Genomic DNA, 19,786 nt, shown 5'->3' on the forward strand with positions numbered 1-19,786 from the left:
TCATATGTGGAATCTAAAAAAACAAGTGAACAAACAAAAAGCAGAATGAGACCTATAAATACAGAGAACAAACTGATGGTTGCCAGAAGGAAGGGGACTGTGGGGGCAAGCAAAATGGAGAAAGGGTAGTGGAAGACACAGCTTCCAGTTACAGAATGAGTTGTAGGGATAAAAGGTACAATACAGATAATATAGTTGATTATACTGTATTACTGTTGTAAGGTAACAGATGGTAGCTACACTTGTGGTGAGCACAGCATAACATATAAAGATGTCAAATCAGTATGCCTTACACCTGAAATTAATGTAACATTGTGTGTCAACTTATACGCAAATTTTTAAAAAGTTTAAAGAAAAATTTAAAAAAAAATTTTTTTAAAAGAACAGAATGCATCAAAAACATTAAGACTTTGGTAAAGATTCTGGAACTTAAAAATATCACTGCTGGAACAACAAAAATCAATACAGAGACTGGAAGATAAAGCAAAGGAAATTACTAAGAACAGAAAAAAAGACAAAAAGATTAAAAACATCCCAAGGAGAAAAAGACAAACTTTTAAGCCAATAGGGACAACATATGACTAACAGAAACTCCAGGCATGAAAAAAAAGAAAACAAAGAAAAAATTTCAAAGAACTATTCCATGTTATTTTATCAGAGCTTAAAAGAGAATTTGAAGGGGTGCTGGAGTGGCTCAGTCAGATGAGCATCCAACTGGATTTCAGCTAAGGTCACAATTCCAGAATCATGGGATCAAGCCCATTGGGCTCTGTGCTGAGCGTAGAGCCTGCTTGAGATTCTCTCTCTCTCTCCCTCTCCCCCTCTCTCTCTCTCTCAAATAAAAATAAAATAAAATAGAATCTGAAGACTTTCAAACCGAATTCCATTTCAATTAAAAATATATACCTGGTGTCAAAGTTTAACACAAAGAAGACTGAAAGTGTTATGCAGAGAGAGAGGTAAACTGGACTAAAATCCTGTTTGTTTTTTTTGGAGACAATGATGCACTCACTTTAAATAACAGGCATAAATATTTTCTTTCTAGAGCAATAATGAAAATAAAAAGAAACTGAATACCATAGCCCTAATACTATAATCTCCTAAATTATGTTTAGCAATGGTATATTTTTTTAATGTTTTATTTTTCATTTGAGTGAAAGAGGTGAAAGAGACAGAGTGTGCATGCACGAGCAGGTAAGTAGCAGACAGAGAACCTTAAGCAGGCTGCATGCTTAGCGCAGAGCCTGCTGCAAGACTCAATCTCATAATCACGAGATCACGACCTGAGCGGAAATCGAGAGTCAGACACTTAACTGACTGAGCCACCCAGGGACCCCAGCAATGCCTTTATATAAATATTTTCAGAAAAAACTACTGCACATAAGAGGCTGGCAATAAATAATGAATGAAAAAAACACATTTCACATTAAGTCTTTTAAAGCAAAAAGATTTTCATTTCCATAAAAAAAGAATATATATAACTTTAAAAATGGACACAGTTTTGTAGTAGGGTGCTTACCAACAGTAACATTTAAGTTATTTTTGGAAAACCTACTGGTAGGATTTTCTGAAAATAAGAGATTAAAATATAAAAACAGTAACACATGCCTACAAAAACCAATTTTAACTAACTGACTTACCTTACTCAGAGGGCCTTTGATTTTTTTCAAACACAAAGCAAGAAGTTCCCTGGATTCTAATGCACACTGTATCCAAGTTCCTGGTGGCTGGAAATATCTGAGAAAGAAAATACACTGAAACCCAGCATTTCTCAGGAAAGACAAAAATTTCACTGTGAATCTGCAGACAATCCACTGATTATTAGTAAGGTATAATAATACCCGAGGTTGATATGAAGCACTTAACCCAAGTATATTTAACAGTTCCAGAAAACTTTCAATTAGATCAGTAGCTTCAGTTTAAAATGTGAAATCCTAAGTATATTTGAGAAAGCCAATCTCAATCTATTAAAGAGGTCTTAATACTTCAAGCACCAGCAAAGAATTCCAGTGAGGACTGAAAAATGCCTAAAAGTTCTCTGAAGCTACACTCTGAAAAACAGGTAAGAAATCATCTTAAAATGGTATCAGAATGGTTTGTAATAAGCATCTAAGATGCTTGAGAACTGCTAATTTCTCACACACAAAAAAAGATAAATTAGCACCTCATACTATGTATCAACAGTAGTTCAGACTTTTCATGTATTTCAAGTCCATTCCCAAATGTTAAATTGTAAAACTCATTATTAAATCTTACATAAAACCTAATTAAATTAAACCTTAAATCCTTTGTGCACATGCTTTAAGATTTTTAGCCCAGTCTGCTCAGGACTTAGGAGAGTGCCAAGCACATAGTAAACACTGAATAAGTATTTGTTAAATACATAATACTTCTAAATATGTTATGTGAATGCTTGTTTTTGCCATACTTAAGTGCATATTCTGATTTTCACCTTTAAAGGTTCATTCAAAAACCTTATACAGGTCCATTTGTAATAAGCATGCTTCTGGAGTCAAAGGGCTTCATATATCAATTAATAAAGCCTTTCATTCTGATGACAAAATTAAGGTTTAAAGAGGTTAATTGGCAGAGTTTCAAAAAGCTCATTTGTGAGAAATCCAAGACAAACTAGGTCTCCTGATTCTTTGTCTCAGGCTTTTTCCACTCCACCATGCTTTCAATAGCAAGTATCTGTAAATGATCAAGCCTCATACTTGCCAAACTTGCAAACTATAAACTCCCTAAAACAGTACAGAAAAGTTTCATGTTTTTGTACATATGTAAATTTTAAGTATTTTTCTGGAAAGACAGTTTTCAAATTCCCAAAGGGATTCATGAGCCACCTCCCCCATCCCTAAAACAGTGAAGAACCACTGCTATCCTAACCCATTTGGGAAATCAGAAGCAATTAGTTTTATATCGGCAGTGTCACTGGGCAGTTTTATGTTACTTGATAGCTTACTACACTCGTTTAGTTACATGGGAATTTTAATAGAATTTTTAAAACACTTTGCTCAAATACTTAAAACATTAAAACTTAGGAGGGTTTTTGTCATACATAACATCTGGTAACTAAAACGAAAAAAAAAAAACCCTCATGATAATAACAACAGTATGTCCTTAGTAATCTCTTTCACTTACCCTTATGAATATCAACTCGTATCTGTTCACTGTATACAGCAAACCTATTAATCTCTTACAAGGAAAAAAATTTAAAAAAACAGCCAAGCACCTTTCCACTAACTTTACCAGATTAGCAGGGCAAACCAGAAAAGTACATTACAAAATTGCAAATCCTAAAATCTTTGGCAACACCAACATAAGTAAAAATTGAACGTCAAATACATGCACTTTATTCTATGTATGTCGCTGTCATCTCAGCATATGCCAGTGGCTCTCCTATCTACAAATCTCAGCTACAAGTAGGACAAAATAAGTACTACACCATACCTTTGACATTGCTTGCAGAAAGACACACAGACCTGCTTCGGAATGCCTTGGCTGATGTCTACTTTACTTCGCAAACAGGCCACACAAATATTGGCAGGATTTGGACTGATTGGGACACCACACTCGCAGCACAAGCTTAAATAAATAAATACAGCATAAATTTTTCATGTTAGGTTTCATAAATGCATTTGATGCCTTGATAAAGGCTATCAAACAAAAGCCTTCCAAGTTAGGCCATATTATCTCTACATTAAAAAAAGAAAAAAAAAACTTGCAGAACAATCTTCAAAGATGCTATAAAGCATCACCTTGGAATACTGCACCAAAAAAACAAGGATGGCTAGAATTTCAAAAATCCTCAAACTATGGTGATGTTCAGAAGGTCTAGAGAGTGTAAATTATTTCTAATAGTAATCATCAGACAGCTTTATGGTCCAAAGGCATTTTTTTTTAAAGGTGCCAGTATAGGACTACCAAAATGTAAACATTTACCCAGAGCAGAAAATTTTTCAAAGGATGGAAAGAGACTCATGTCTAGTGATTCGGTAAAATGGACGGGGGTCTTAACTCCAGGTGTACTGGGGACAGAAAATGTTTAGGAATCATTGATGTTGTCCCAAAGAAATGTTCTATAATCCATAATATCCAAATATAGTAGTCACCAGACACATGTGGCTCCTGAGGACCTGAAACATGCCTAGTATGACTGAAGAACTTCGTATTTAATTTTTCATCTTAGTTTCTTTAAATTTAAATAGCCACATGTGGCTAATGGCTATCACATGGACATCCAGAAGAACGTATAGTGAATATTTTAATACTCTTAAAGCAACTATTTTAATTTTATTTTAATACTCTCAAAGCAAGTATTTTACTACGACAAACTTTCCAACTAAAACTGAATTCAATTTTCTCAAGAAATAAAGCTTTCCACTTTCCCCACTTAAGACAAAGAATTCCATCTCAAAAAACAAACAAACGAAAAGCTTCCCTCACAGGTAGTGAGTTTCAAAGACTCACTTTAGCATCTTTAAATGTAAGGAGAAAGGGGAAAAAGGAATATGACTCACATGTGTCCAGGGGTGCGGTCGGCGGATTCCGTCATATACTCCATGTTTCTGTATCCCTTGATTTCAAGAGAGAGGATGAATCGTGGGATTTAAATCGTGGGATTTAATCGTGTGAATCACTTGCCTATTCACCTCTATGCAAATCTTCCTTCTCTTTCCTTCTCTTTCTCTGAATAAGTCAGACAAGCCTCGTAAAGCAGCAAATAACCAATTCCATCTACTTCGTAAAAAGTCACTTCCTTTAATATCAGAACCAAAGAAATTCCAGAATTCCAGAGTTTCCCTGAGCCATTAAACTCGGCTACTGACCGCAAGCATCACCACAGCGCCAACTCCCGCGGGAGGAGAAGGGCGCTCAGACGGCCGGGGCCGCCACCCCCACCCTCACCCTCAAGCCTGCAGCTACCGGGCCTCAGCCCCGCGCCGCAGAAACCGCCGGCGGTGTCACGGCGCCGCGGCCCACCCACCCGGACCCCGCACACGGCGGGTGGAACCTCACGCGGGCTCCCGGCGGGCAGCGCACACGCGGCACGCACGCGGCCTGAGGCCGGCCGGAAATCGGGGAATCCGCCCCACTCTCTCCTCAGGGACCCCGCGCGACCGCTAAGCCGGGTCTCCGCCCAGAACCTACTTAACGCCTCTGGGACAGACCCAGTTTTGCGGGAAATCTGCGACGAAACAGCCCCTGTCACCTCCAGGTGACACCTCCAGGCTGCCACACAACCAACGCCAGCACGACGAAAGTCTCGCGAGACAAGAGCTCGAAATCCGGTGGACCGAGAACGAGGAGTTAAAGGGGCGGGTGGGGGCGGAGGAAGGGGAGGGCACAGGCGAGCCGTGCGGTGGGGACCGGGCCCAGAGGCGGGGCAAGCGGGAAGGAGCGGGGAGAGAAGGCTCGGCCTCTCTCCTGCAATAGTGGGTGGTACTTACATAGACTGTACAACTCCTCTATTGGGTTATCATCTTTCCCGATTTTCCCTGGCCAAAGTTCACTCCACGCTAACCTCGCCCTTGTATATAAATCACTTTTCAGATATCCTAATTGGGAGCTTGTGTGCTTCATGATTATATAAATGATTATATAAAAGTTGTATGTAAACTGTACCACAACACACAAATTAAACTACATCGAGGACAGTGTCTCTTTGTTCATCATCATATGCCTAATGCCTGCTACATCCTGAATACTCAAATGCAGACCTGTTGAATAGATGTAAGAAAGAAACGTAAGACACAATTATTTGTGAAGAAATCTGATAGTTTTAGTCCACTAATTATTAGAATGTGCTTCCTGATAGCGCACTTCATATCTCCTTATGACTTTATACCTTGATCTTAGAACTGCACAGACCATGGCTAACCAGTTTTCATGACAGAATCTCAAATATTTGAAGAGCACATTTTTTTCTGTCTTCTCACCCCAATTTCAAGGACTAAGCAAGGTCATCTAATAGAAGGTGATCAAAGAAACCCTCTCATTTCTTGCCTAGGATACTTAAGTATTTTCCCATTCCTTCTCCTTACTCCCAGACTCCAACCTATCCTTCTAAAATGCAAATCTGATTTTGTCACGCTCTCCTGCTTTTAATCCTCCAGTGGTCTCTGATAACCTTCTGGTAATTTCCAATTTCTCTGCGTAGAAAGAAGACCCTTCAGGATCTAATCCAGACATACCCTGTCACATTCCCAAGCATGCAGCCATACAGGCCAACTGGCAGATCTACCAGGAACTAGTCTACCTTGGCTTATGCCTGGGACAATCCACCTTAAATATTAAGCTCAAGTATACTATATTAGTTTCCTATTGCTGCTGCAATAAATTATCACAAATTTTATGCCTTAAAACAACACAAATTTATTATCTTACACTTCTGTAGGTTATAAGTCTAAAAAAGACGTTCCTCCTTAGTGTGTGGTCCTACAACATCTTTATAGAAGGTGTATGGCTCTATAATAGTGTGAACAACACTAAATTGGATCATAAATTTTCTATTCTGCACGTTCCACAGATTCAACTGCTGGAGAGCAATCTGGTCTCATTCTTCTCCAGATTCCCTGCACCTAGCACAGTGCCTGGTGCAAAACAGACCCTAAATATGTGTTGGTAAATTATTTATCCATTTGTTATGCACAACAACTCTGAAGAAACAACGTAACTCCCCATTTTTTCCATTCCTATTGTCATTTCCCTGAAGCCAAATACCACTAGGAACACAACTGTAGTTAAACACATTGTGTCTATTCTTCACTGAAGTGAATGCAAACATACCATGAGGAATCATGGAATGTATCAGGAGGAGGGTGTTAGAAAAAAACCTATCATAGAATTTGGGCTTTCATTGGGTAACCTCAGAGAAGGTCTAAGAAAGCAGGTCTTCTCTAGATTGGATGCTGTCAGAAAGCAGGGGTAATTCTATAAATGGATATCTCAACAAATCTTCTGTATAGAAAGAGAGGCAGAAAGAAAGCCGAAATTAGTAAAGAAGTAGCAGTTACTCATCTTGGCCAGTAGAGGGGGTATTTGGTATTTTCCTGGGTGGCACAGTGACCTTGTATTTATCTATGGTTATACAAAATTATGCAGTGGCTTTGCTTTGTCTCATTTTAGTGTGGTGTCAAAGTAACCTTGTCAGAGGTTGGTACACTGTGAAATTGTTTATGTCTAACAGGAGAACAATGTGGGTTACCTGTGAGTACACAGGCCAGCTTCTGAATGTCAGGGACTGGTCTTTTCTTTCTCCATATACTTCCTTAATACCCTATTTGATTTGGCACCAAATGCCACAGTGCCAGGTTTGTCAGGCACTGCATATACAACAGTGAACAACACGACTGGTCCCTGTTCTTGTGGAGCAGATAAGGGTGATAATCCAAAAAATTATGTAATTGGCTGAGAGTTCTATAGCATGTAAGTGGCAGAACCGGGACCCGAACTATGGTTAATTAAACTGTACCCATGTCCTCACCACCACACTGGGCTGCCTGCCTTTCTGAGGATCAGGTCATCTATTATTCACAGGCTCTTTTTTTTCTTTTTAACGTTTTATTTATTTTTGAGACAGAGAGAGACAGAGCATGAACAGGGGAGGGTCAGAGAGAGAGAGACACAGAATCTGAAACAGGCTCCAGGCTCTGAGCTGTCAGCACAGAGCCCGACGCGGGGCTCGAACTCACAGACCGCGAGATCATGACCTGAGCCGAAGTCGGCCGCTTAACCGACTGAGCCACCCAGGCGCCCCTCTTTTTTTCTTTTAAGAAACTTTATTTTCCATCAACCTTATTTCCATTTCTGTTTAAGAGTCTGTGGACGGAGCAACTTAGGATCCCTCAGGGGTTGTTCCCACCCATTCAGGGGCCCGAGCAGTGGGAGCTGCAGCCCAGTCCTGAGCAGTGGCTGAGAGCCCCAGTCTTCAGTAGGGAACTGCTGGACCGGCACTGAGGACCCCGCATGTCTCAGACCACCTGAGACCTCAGGTTGAGTAGCAGTAAATTCGGGACCCGGGGCAGTCCATTCACCTGGAAATCCCTCCTTGGTCACAGCCTTTTCAGCATCAGCCTGCTCTTCCTTCTCAGTCTCTTCAGGATCTCTGTGGAAGGAGAGGTCAGGTGTGGCCTCCCACGGGTGTTCATGGGAGATGGTGCATGGGAGCGTGTGCAGAACCTCCCAGGCCAGCATCCACCGCCTCGGACCCACTGAGTGAGCTCCCTTGCTGTTGTGTGGGATGGCAGTGTCCACACAGCGCTGTGGAGAGTCTGGGTTACACAGAGCAACGGTAGTCGGGTTAACATAAAACACCTCTGTGAGGGGCTGGTGGTCAGCCCTGAATCAGTGACCAGCAGAAGACACGGTTCCTGGAAGGCAGCCTGGACCTGGCTAGTGAAGGTTCCAGGAGTGAAGTGGCCCACAGTAGGAGGGGCTCCAGTGGCAGCCGTCGAGTTGAGCACAGCCCAGTGGCCAGTGTTCTTAGAATATGATGCTTACATTAGCCGGGGTTTTGATGGCAACAATGGAACAAGCTGCCGGCAGAAGCTTCTCATAGATCTCTCTAGATTTGTAATGCACCATCACTTTCTTTTCGGTAGATGTACTGTTCTGTTTGGAAGTCAATGTTAGTGTCATCTAAGCGAGTTCTGCTGCAAGGAATTAGAGGACATCCTCCTCCCTTTGCAGGACGTCAAGGGCTCCGGACATTGTGCAAGTTTTCCTTAAAGTTACATGGGAGCCTAGAACAACACCTCCATATGGACCCCTCTCTTGTTAGCATGGAAAGGCCACAGGCTTTTCATAAATGAAATACTTATGTGGCAGAAAGTACCTACATCTCTCCTCACACTTCTTGCCCCTCAATAATAAGATCTCCAGATGTCAGAAGTAAGTACTTCGTGTCAAATCTGTCTGCTACAAGCCTAGGATGAGCTTGGTCTCAGAGTGAGATAATAGGGGCAAATTACACCAGAAAGAAACTCGTTTTGCACTTCTTTATTTAATCCTCAAATCTCATCTGGGAAAAATGGGTTTTCTAATCCCATAGTCCTTATGCTCAGGATATCTATCCTTTTTCAAATCTTAGTTTTGGTGTAATTTGATAAACTTAAATTCTGTGTGTTTGGCCTTGGCCTTAAAATGGAATTCCTAAAAGGGCTGGAAGAGTATGACCTCCTAAGAAGTTACAGGTGCATTTTCTAGATTCGTTATGCACAAATTCATTTAAAAAAAATTTTTTAGATCAGAATCCATAAAATCTCTCTCTCAACCAATTAATGTAAACATAAATATTGATTTTTATCTCTTGTGGTTTAGATTATAATATAACTTTGTTGGAGATAGATTGAATGTTTTATTTTTTTAATGTTTATTTATTTATTTTGAGAGAGAGAATGAATGAGCATGAGCAGGGGAGGGGCAAAGAGAGAGGGAGAGAGAGAATTCCAAGCAGGCTCCACAGTGTCAGTGCAGAGCATAATGCAGGGCTTGATCCCACAAACCGTGAGATCATGACCTGACCCAAGATGAAACTATGAAAGTTTTTTTTTAATTTCAGAAAAAAAATCTTTCGGATCTAGGACTAGGCAAAGAATTCTTATATTCGACAACAAAATCATGATATATAAAAGAAAAAATTGGTAAGTTGAACATCATCAAAATTGAAAACTTGCTCTGTGACAGACCCTGTTAAGAGGACAAAAAGATAAACTACAGAGTGGGAGAAAATATGTTCAAACCATATCCACCTAAAGACCAGTATCTTGAACATAAAAAGAACTCCTGGGGCATCTGGCTGGCTCAGTCAGAATAGTGTGCAATTCTTGATTTTAGGGTCGTGGGTTCGAGCCCCATGTTGGATGCAGAGATTACTAAAAAAAAATAATAATAAGTAAATAAACTTTTAATGTTTTTATTTATTTTTGAGAGAGAGACCGAGCATGAGCAGGGGAGGGGCAGAGAGAGAGGGAGACACAGAATCCAAAGCAGACTCCAGGCTCTGAGCTATCAGCACAGAGCCCTATGTGGGGCTTGAACTCATGGACTGTGAGATCATGACCTGAGCTGAAGTCGGACACCCAACCCGACTGAGCCACCCAGGTACCCCAGTAAATAAACTTTTAAAATAATAAATAAAATTTTAAAAGAACCCTCAAAACATATAAGTAAAAAAAAAAAATCCAATTAGAAAATGGGCAAAAAACATGAAGAGACAGTTCACTGAAGAAGACAATCAGTAGTCAAACAAGCAGATATGAAGATGTCTAACATCATTAGGGGTATGCAAATTACAACCACGGTGAGATATTACTATCCATCTATCAGAATGGCTAAAATAAAAAAAAAAATAGTGATAATACCATATGCCAACAAGGCATTACTCACATACTGATGGTAGGAATGCAAAATAGTATAGCCACTCTACAAAACAACTTAGCAATTTCTTAAAATCCAAAAATGCAACTACCATACAACCTAGCAATTGTACTACTAGGCAGTTATCCTGATGAAATTAAATTTTATGTTCCCATAAAAACCTGCACACAAATGTATATAGCAGCTTTTTGTTGTTGTTGTTGCAATGGCCAAAACAACCCAGGTATCTTTCAACAAGTAAATGAGTGAATACACTGTGTTGCATCCACACCCTGAAATACTACTCAGCAATAAGAAGAAACAGTTGTGCAAATAACAACCTGGGTGACTCAGTGTGACCCTCCAGATTCTCCAGAGAATTATGCTGAGTGAAAAAGCCAATTCCAAAAGGTTATATACCATATGTTTCTATTTATGTAACATTCTCAAAATGACAAAATTAGAGAGCTGGAGAACAGATGAGTGGTTGCCAGAAAATAAGAATGAACGGAAGGGCAGGAGGGAAGGAAGTAGGTGTAGCTATACAAGGACAACATGAAAGATACTTGCAGTGATGGAAATATTCTGTATTTTGAACATCTCCAAGTCAATATCCTGACTGTGATATTGTACTTATAGTTTTGGAAGGTTAAAGGGTTCAGGAGATCTCTCTGCATTGTTTCTTACACCTGCACATGAATCTACAATTATTACAGTTTTTAAATGGTTTATGGGGTTCGTGAGTTTGAGCCTTGACTTAGGCTCTGTGCTGACAGCTCAGAGCCTGAAGCCTGCTTCCAATTTCTGTCTCCCTCTCTTTCTGTCCCTCCCCCACTCGCACTCTGTCTGTCTCTCTCTCTCAAAAATAAATAAACATTAAAAATAAAAAATAAAATAAAAAATCAGGTAAAGCTTTCTGTTTAAGGAAAACAACTGCCTGCTTTTATCTCCTGTAGTAATTTTTTTCACAAGTCTTCAACACTTTTGTCTACATTGTTGGCTGACTAACCCCTTCTCCCCAGTGTCCTTACCACTGGCAGCAACCATGAGATACAGTTTGGTTAGCAGGTTAGAAGGGGAAGTCTATTGGGCAATCTTCCAGGAAAACTAGCTTCCTTAATAAAAAGGCACAGACTCAATGGATATGCCATTTGCCCTCACTCTTTGCTCCTTTGCCCTTCTCTCTGCTTCGGGTCTGGAATGCAAATGTGATGCCATCTACCATAAGGCAACAAGCAGTAAGGGCATATGCCATCATGCTAAGGATGGTGAGGCTGAGAGCTAGAGAGAAACTGTGTCTTGACTGTTATTTCGAGGTGGCACCAACTTTGGGCTGTCCACCTTTAAAGTTCTTTCTATTTAGGGGAAAAAAACCCACCATTTTATTTTTAAGCCAACGTTGGGCAGGTTTTCTATTATTTGGAACCGAACACGTTTCTAACAAATCCCTCACTCATGGGAGATTCTCAGCAGGGCTGAATACTTTGTCCACCTTAAAAGACTATTGTAAGGATGAAAAGCATGATAGCTACTTAATATTCTTTGCGTGTTTCAGAAACCAAATTGCTGACACTGCATTTTCCTTTCTTCTTTCTCTACAGTATTTTATGTTTCTTATTATTCTCCTCAGCTGGGCTTGAATTTGTATTATAATCAGACTCTTGCCAGTCGCTCTCCTAATTGAGTTGGGCTTTTGTTGTAGCTGAGACAACTCAGAATTTTTTAATGGTCTTCCAAAACCATTCCAGCCCAGGGCAGATGCTCCCTTCTTCGACCTCACAGCACTTACTGTCTGCACTTCCCAATTGCCGATTCATCATGCACTGCCCCATGACACTTCTCATACAGCTGTCATAGAGTAATAGATGCTTAGAGCCGGAAGGGACATTAAAGATCATCTTCTCCAGCCACCTCAGTGCGTGTGAGTTGTGGTTTAACTCTTGGATTTTTCTTTATCCCTTCCTGGGTTTACAGCTTGTAGTCTCAACTAGATCTTAAGCTTTTCGAGAAGAGAAAGATACAAAACAAATATTTGTTAAATTACTTGCGACAAGCCAGACCCCTTACACTCATTATTTAATTTTCACAACAATCCTAAGAAGTGGTTAGTGATCCCCACCTGACACATGAAGGAACGGAAGCTCAAGGAGGTTGTTACTTAGCAAAGGGACGATGCCTAGAAAGAGGAAGCCCAGATTTTGACTTGGATCTTAAGATGCTTAAGTGCCTTTAACCTCTTTCAAAGTTGCTAAACCACTTGATTAGATTTTGCCCTTTGGAGTTCTTCAACCTTTAAACTTTAAGAAATTCTGCATTCTGTTCATATGCTTTCTCTCTTAGTAAGAAATTTAAATTATATCTGTGATATTGTGATTCATAATAAGACACATGTATTTGGTTTTCATCCCCAGTCCCTGACACAGGGCTCCTAAAACTCTTATAAATTCTTAAGTGATATGAGCACTGGAGTATTGCTTATTGTATTGAGATGATTTGGGATGGGATCCTCTTTGGTTCCTGGATGGGGGCTGGTTATCAGAAAGACTAAGTCATTATTAGACGCTTGAAGTCTTGGGGCCCCTGAATGGCTCAGTTGGTTAGGTGTCCGACTTCAGCTGAGGTCATGATCTCACCATCTGTGAGTTCTTCAAGCCCCACGTCAGGCTCCATGCTGTCAGTTCAGAGCCTGGAGCCTGCTTTGAATTCTGTGTCTCCCTCCCTCTCTGCCCCTCCCCACTCACGCTCTGTCTCTCTCTATCAAAAAAATGAATAAATGTTAAAAAAAATTAAAAAAAAAAAAAAAGAAGCAGCAGATTGAAACCTTTAGTCTCACCACCTCTTTCCTCCAGAGGGGAAAAGGGCTGGAAATGGAGTTAATAATTTATCTGCCAATGTGAGGGAAGCCTCTATAAAATCCCAGCTGGAAGGGTTTCAGAGAGCTTCCAAGTGGATGAACACATCCATGTAGTAGGAGGGTGATGCACCCCAATTTCATGGGGACAGAAGCTTCTGTCCTCAGGACCCTGGCAGACCTTGCCCTATGTATCTTTTCATATGGATGTTTATCTGTATCCTTGATCATATCCTTTAAGAAACTGGTAACATGAGTATTTCCCTGAGTTCTATGTGCTGCTCAGCTCTGTGAATCTAAGAAGTGGGTCATGAGACCATTGATTTGCAGCCACGTCAGACAGAAATTGTGGGTAACCTGGGGACCCATTACTTGAGATTGACATCTGAAGTGGGGTGAGAACAGTGTTGTGGGACTGAGGCTTTAACCTGTGGGATCTGACACTATCTTCTGACTCTGTCTCTCGGTGTCAGAAAAGTTAAATTGTAGTACACCCAGCAGGTGTCCTGGAGAATTACTTGGTGTCAGAAAACCTTCACACATTTGGTGACCAGAAGTATCAGAAGTGTTATGAGTGTGTCAGTAGTGTGAGAGTAAAGGGGAAACACAAAAGAACTGTAGGCTTTTCCAACTCAGTATCTAATAGCCAAATAAGATAATGGTTCTTTGTGTGTAACATTAACATTTTTTAAATGCAATGCTGATAGAACAAAAATATTATACTGTTTTGATTTAGTGAAAAAAATTGTTAGATATCTGCCATGATAAAATTTTATAGCAAAAACACATATATTGTGAAGTTAATGCAGAACAGTTTTTTCTTCCTGAACAGCAGCAAACAGAAGTGCCTTGTAGAGAATAACTCTGTAAGCTATTTGTGATAATTTGCACCACTAAGAAAAACTAATAGAAATACTTAGAGAAATGAAATTTAGTAGTTCCAAGTTCCAAGAAATGTCAACAACTTTTGATTCCATTAAAAATAAACCAATGGTATCTTTCTTTTTTCATCTGCAACATACCCTACCCTATTTTATTTATTTAATTTTTTTTTAACGTTTATTCATTTTTGAGAGACAGAGAGAGACAAAGCATGAGTGGGGAAGGGGCAGAGAGAGGGAGACACAGAATCTGAAGCAGGCTCCAGACTCTGAACTGTCAGCACAGAACCTGACGCGGGGCTCGAATCATGAGCTGTGAGATCATGACCTGAGCTGAAGTCGGACGCTTAAGCGACTGAGCCACCCAGGTGCCCCTGCAACATACCCTATTTTAATCTGAGCCTACCAGATTTTAACTTGGAATTTGAAGCCTTTCAGTTGCACTACCTTTTTGCAGAACTTTCTTAAATGCCAGATTGGCAATTAAGAGGCAGGGGGTAATTTCCTTTACTATCATCGCTATTGTTCATGTAACAAAAAAAAAAAAAAAAAAAAAAAAAATTAGGTAATTGGCTTTGAAGAGCACAATCCTATAGCTGTCATCCATCTCCGATATAAGCCAAATTTGATTTTGAAGTATAAAGATAATCTCTTTATTTAAAAAAGTGTAATTTTATATTTCTGCATTTTAAAAAGAGTTTAGTCATAATTTTAGATGCATGCTTTTAGTTAATGTACTTATTCATGTCACCTTTGGGAACACAGATGTATAATCTGAGTTTATTTATAACTTGCTGATTATATACTGCTTAAATCTGCAAACTTGAGATATTGCAATGAATATCAATTTAAAAAAAAATCATCGGCTATGGTAATTGGTTGTACATGTCTAAAATGTTAACCAAAAATAAATAAATAACCTGCTAAGTAAATAAATATATCTAATAGGCTCCTGTATATCACGAGGCCACACAGGCATCTAGTCATGGGTATGATGGTACTTATTTACCATAAGCCTCAGAGGACAAGGGCTGTACCTAGTATACCTTTGTATACATTGTGTCTAATACAATCGAGTGTAATAAATATTTGAAAGATGAGTGAACGAATATGTTTCCTTCAAGGGCATTCAGATACCTCACTTCTTTGAGTTTCTCCAGATTGCTAGCACAATGTTTTGCTTAAAATAGACAATATTTGTTGTCTATTGGCATGATTGGCATGAGTGTTAAAAGAAAGGGAAAGTCTCCTTTGTCTTTCCCACCAGGCCACACCATTTTTCCAGGTATTATTAGGAAATATGCATTTTCCAGACAGCTGGTCATGAACACCACAGTGCCAAGAGTTCTGGCAAACTAGTTATGCTCTGTGCATCAGTCATTCCACTTCAACTCTTGCCTTTTCTCTGAACCTATGACAATCTGTTAAAGAATTATTATGTAATTGTTTCTCTGTTAAAAACACCACTTAAAAAATTGAGATAATGTACTACTTTGACAATGAGAAAAGAAAAAAAATGAAGAAACTGGATTCTGTTCATATTTTCTATTCTCCCACTTCATTTATAAAGAAGCTTATAATTTATCAGGGAGGTCTCAAATTGGCCACACCAAATCCAATCTGTAGAAATTTTTGACAGCCTACTATTGGCTTTTTAAAAATTGAGTTAATTGCTCCACCACATAATATGCTTAGTTACAAGCAAAAGAAACTGATTCTGGCTTATTTAACAGAAAGGAATTTGTGAACATGCTCATGGTAGGCCTCAGAATACAAAGGAAGGTGGAGAACCAGACATGGGCCATGCAGCCAGGAACACCACCCAAAATCACACATTGGAGCCAACTTACCCAGTCAAGCCCACACAAACATCACTCTCGCAGCCTGTACCACGGACACACTATTGCTGCTACCACTGCTGCCTCTGCTCTCCTGGGAACTAGGTGGCACCTATAGGGCTTCCTGAAGTCCCTGCTCCTTTGCATCAATTAGCTCCAAAGTTCAGGGCTGGTACCTGAAATCAGGTGAACCTAGATCACATGAGCAAATGGAGACTGGGCAGTAATTAGAGATGGAGGGAGAGTTGAGCCTTTGCCTGCCACTGTCCTGTGCCTTTCTTGCTGATTTTCATGTAACTTCTCCTACTTTGCCACCTCTGTCCCTTCCAAGTTCAGAATCCCTAAACAAGCTAAGTAATTTGCACATTCATTGCCAAAATTAACACAGTTGGAAGCAGGAAGTTAAGAAATCTAATAGCCAGCTGTTCTTGGTAAATATTTATTAGGCCATTTTTAGACAGTGGTAATGTGTTCAATTAATATTTATAAATGTAAAATAGAAAGTCCTAAATGGTCATGACTGCACTCCTCTCGCATTCCTTTAAAATTCAGAATTAGCTCCTGAAGAGTCTGCAAGTGCCTTGAGAAACCAATTAAAATTTTAATCCCTATGTGGAATGATTTTCCTTGCCTGCATTATTGTGCAGGCTCACTGTTTCCTAGTCCATTAGCTGCACTGTCAACCCTGCCCCTCTCCCATAACCTTTAATCCACCTAACAAAGTGAGCAAGCAAATGGCTCAGTGAAAATTTACTTGAGTTCAATAAACTCTTGGATACACTCATTGATTTTCTCAAAAATCTTCCAAGAAAGTAAGTGGTGGCCCAGAATATGATATGTATTTATTTGTGAGTTGCTTGGCATACACTCACGAGCCTTAGTTTCACATAACAAGGAAATGCTTTTGGCTGCAAACATTTTTGTTTCTGTTCAGAACACAATTCATCCTCTAAATCCTAGCAAATAATTTATTGCTGAAATTTAAAGGTTTTCAATAAAACCCAGCCCTGGCAGTAAAAATTGTGGACAATAAAGAATTTTGATACATGCTACATATACCAAAAGACCAAACTGTCAGATTTAGACTAGTTTATATTTACTGAGCATGGATTATGAGTCAAGTTCTAGCCAAGTTTACAAACATTAGCTTAACTGTCACTACAAATCCATGAGGTAGATTTAATCACACCTTACTGAGAAGGAAAGCAAAGCTCAAGGTCTATGGGACCTAACAAAGATTACAAAGCTAGAAGGTGGTAAAGCCAGGGTTTGAACCTGACTCCTGATGCCAATCAATTCTCTGCCTTAGCAGACTGATCCAGGATGAGTAAGAGTTTCGGCATGAAAAAGTAGTTAAGGTACACTAAAGTTTAGGCAGAGATGTGTAACATCTAGCAATTCTTCCCTAATTAAAATATTACAGATGAATCCAATGATGAACCCAAATTTCTGGGATTGCATTGAGACACTGCAACTTTGCATCCTATCATTTTAAAATTGAGTTCAAAGGAAGGACATGTCTAAAGCAAATGGGCGTTTCACCTGATGAAAGCATGGTTAGATATAATTCTCCATATCTCAATGCATAGGTTTGGAAGGCAAAGACAAATGAACAAAATAAAGCAAAACCACATAGAAAATAATGAGTAGAAAAGTTGTCTTATAATGGCTAGTGACTACATAATTAGACAGTCTATGGTTGGGGCAGATACTTTGCAGTCTTTTTTTCCTTCTTCAGTCTTATCATTCCTTGTCAACCTAAGTAAGCCTGGACTTGTAGAATAGGACCTAAAGCTGGTCCAAGGGTGCATTAGCATGGGTAATGGATTCTTGCTCTGCTCCACAGCATGGAAATCAGGAATATATCTGGCCCAAGGACCATCAGGGTAACGGATTCTTGCTCTGCTCCACAGCACAGAATTCAGGATTATATCTGGCTCAAGATGTTTTAGCTTAGAGAGGTTAGAGTAATGAATGAAAAGTTTATTTAGGAGTATGAGTACTACATACTCTACACCTGCAAGCCTTACATGGGTCATAGGACTCTGAGATAGATGAGGTACACCTAGCCACGGTATAGTTTTCTCCAGCATGTACCCACACAAGACCATGTCCTGGACTGCTTTAGCACCATATGTGTACGACTAGGTCTGAAGTGAGCAGCGGAGCTTTGAAAGGTATGATGTGAGCTTCATTTGCTCAGATTTACCAGATACTGGGTATTTGCTGGTGTGGCCTTTTTGAGGGATCTTCAAGGGGAAGCACTTCTGTCTGTTAACAGGCAAAGAGAACTGATCTCTCTACTGCATACTCTACCAGCTCTGACTTCATGCTGCACCTTTAAATATGCACACCATGTTTGACTTGCCCAAGTGGTGTCTGTATCTGGTTGTTTAGTTGATCTGAGCCTATTACTCACATTTATTAACTTTGTGTGTGTGCAGAACCAAATGTCTAAAAAACTTCCAAGATCTTGGATTATTGATTAAAGACTCTCTTCAGAAGAAAAGTATAGAATTATTGCCAAACTGGTGCTTGGTAATGGTTCTCATCCTTGACCAAAATGTAAGGCTCAACAGGAATCTTCAAGAAATGATCTCTTTCCATCACATCTATCTAAATGAATACTCTTTTAGACATATCACATATTCTTAAACTAAGTTCTGCTAAGTAACTCACACAGAAAGGAAAGTCTAGGTCAAAACAGGCATAAAAATTTATGAAATGTGAAATGTGCTGTAGTGGTAAAACTTCTAGAAGGGTCTTTGTGTAGCAACAGAATCTAATGTCTTTTTTTATGTAGTATTTTGATATGCTACATATGGGAGGAGAAAACCTTCAAAAGTAATTTGATACTAATTTGAAAATGTAGGTGTAGACTTACAGGAATTAATAACCTCTGGAAAATATTTTTATCTGCAACATATCCTGTTAAATTAATGTCTACTCAGCAGAAAGCTGCTTCTTGCCTTCTCCTGTGTTTACAGCTGATGGAACCCTCAGTCCATTTCCAATATTCATTTAACCATTTACCCATATCTTTTACTAAGAAGCACTCCTTCCCATTTTATTTTATTGGTTCGCAGCTGTTTTCCCTCTGTGGATCCAGGCCAAAGGAAAGAAATTAACAAGGTTATAATGTCTTTGAAAACTTTTAAAATGGCTACTTCACTCTTATTATTAAAGCCATATTTTTAGGGAAAGCACTAGGATATAGCACTCTGACATAATTTAGCTTCATAAAGCATTTAGCTGTTTTTAAGGTTAATACAGATATTTAATAGGCTTTTTCTTTCAATCATTTTCCAGTTTGTGTAACTCACCAATACTACTGTTTTGTAGTAGAAAGGATAGAGTCACAAAAGGAATAAAATTCCTTTCACACGATTTCATGGTTAGACAATGGGACTCCATTACTTAGCCTTCTGGTTTCTACTCCCCTACTTCTTCAGATAAATTATATTAACCAATTTACTTTAACCTTGAAAATATCAGGTCAGTTTTTTTGTTTTGTGTGTGTGTGTGTGTGTCTGTGTCTGTGTGTACGTGTTAATCGAGAGAGTAAGTTAAAAAAATTTTAAAGTAAACTCTTTATTGAAATGCAACAACCAAAGAAAAGCACACAGATCTTAAGTTGTACAGTTTGATGAATGTTCACAAACTAGACACATCTGTGTAAACAATGCCAGATAAGAAAAAGAACATGGAGTACCTGGCTGGCTCAGTTGATAGAGCATGTGCCTTTTGATCTTGGGGTTGTGAGTTCAAGCCCTTTGGGGTAGAGATTACTTTAAAAAAAAAAAAAAAGATTAGGTTAAGAAAACAACATAACCAGGACCCTAGTTGTCCCCTTTGAG

The 19,786-nt window shown here is 39.3% G+C and overlaps 1 protein-coding gene and 1 pseudogene across 4 annotated transcripts in view; both read right to left on the minus strand.

Annotated features, from left to right (window-relative positions):
* NMD3 (NMD3 ribosome export adaptor) overlaps positions 1 to 5,315 on the minus strand; it is a 50,763-nt gene extending 45,448 nt beyond the window's left edge. For 2 of the 4 annotated variants that reach the window (XM_053221249.1, XM_053221250.1), the window contains exons 1-4: positions 5,152 to 5,307; positions 4,521 to 4,576; positions 3,451 to 3,585; positions 1,641 to 1,737 (exon numbers count right to left, since the gene is read on the minus strand). In XM_053221249.1, coding sequence (XP_053077224.1) covers positions 1,641 to 1,737; positions 3,451 to 3,585; positions 4,521 to 4,564 — 276 coding nt within the window. In that variant the 5' untranslated portion in view covers positions 4,565 to 4,576; positions 5,152 to 5,307. Of the gene's footprint in view, positions 1 to 1,640; positions 1,738 to 3,450; positions 3,586 to 4,520; positions 4,577 to 5,151 lie in introns of all 4 variants that reach the window. The other 2 variants (XM_027061495.2, XM_027061494.2) reach the window with 2 other exon arrangements.
* Positions 5,316 to 7,797: 2,482 nt separating this feature from the next.
* On the minus strand, positions 7,798 to 19,429 carry LOC128315390 (40S ribosomal protein SA-like; annotated as a pseudogene).
* Between the last annotated feature and the right edge of the window lie 357 nt (positions 19,430 to 19,786).

Source organism: Acinonyx jubatus, chromosome C2, assembly GCF_027475565.1.
Source record: "Acinonyx jubatus isolate Ajub_Pintada_27869175 chromosome C2, VMU_Ajub_asm_v1.0, whole genome shotgun sequence".
Lineage (NCBI taxonomy): Eukaryota > Metazoa > Chordata > Mammalia > Carnivora > Felidae > Acinonyx > Acinonyx jubatus.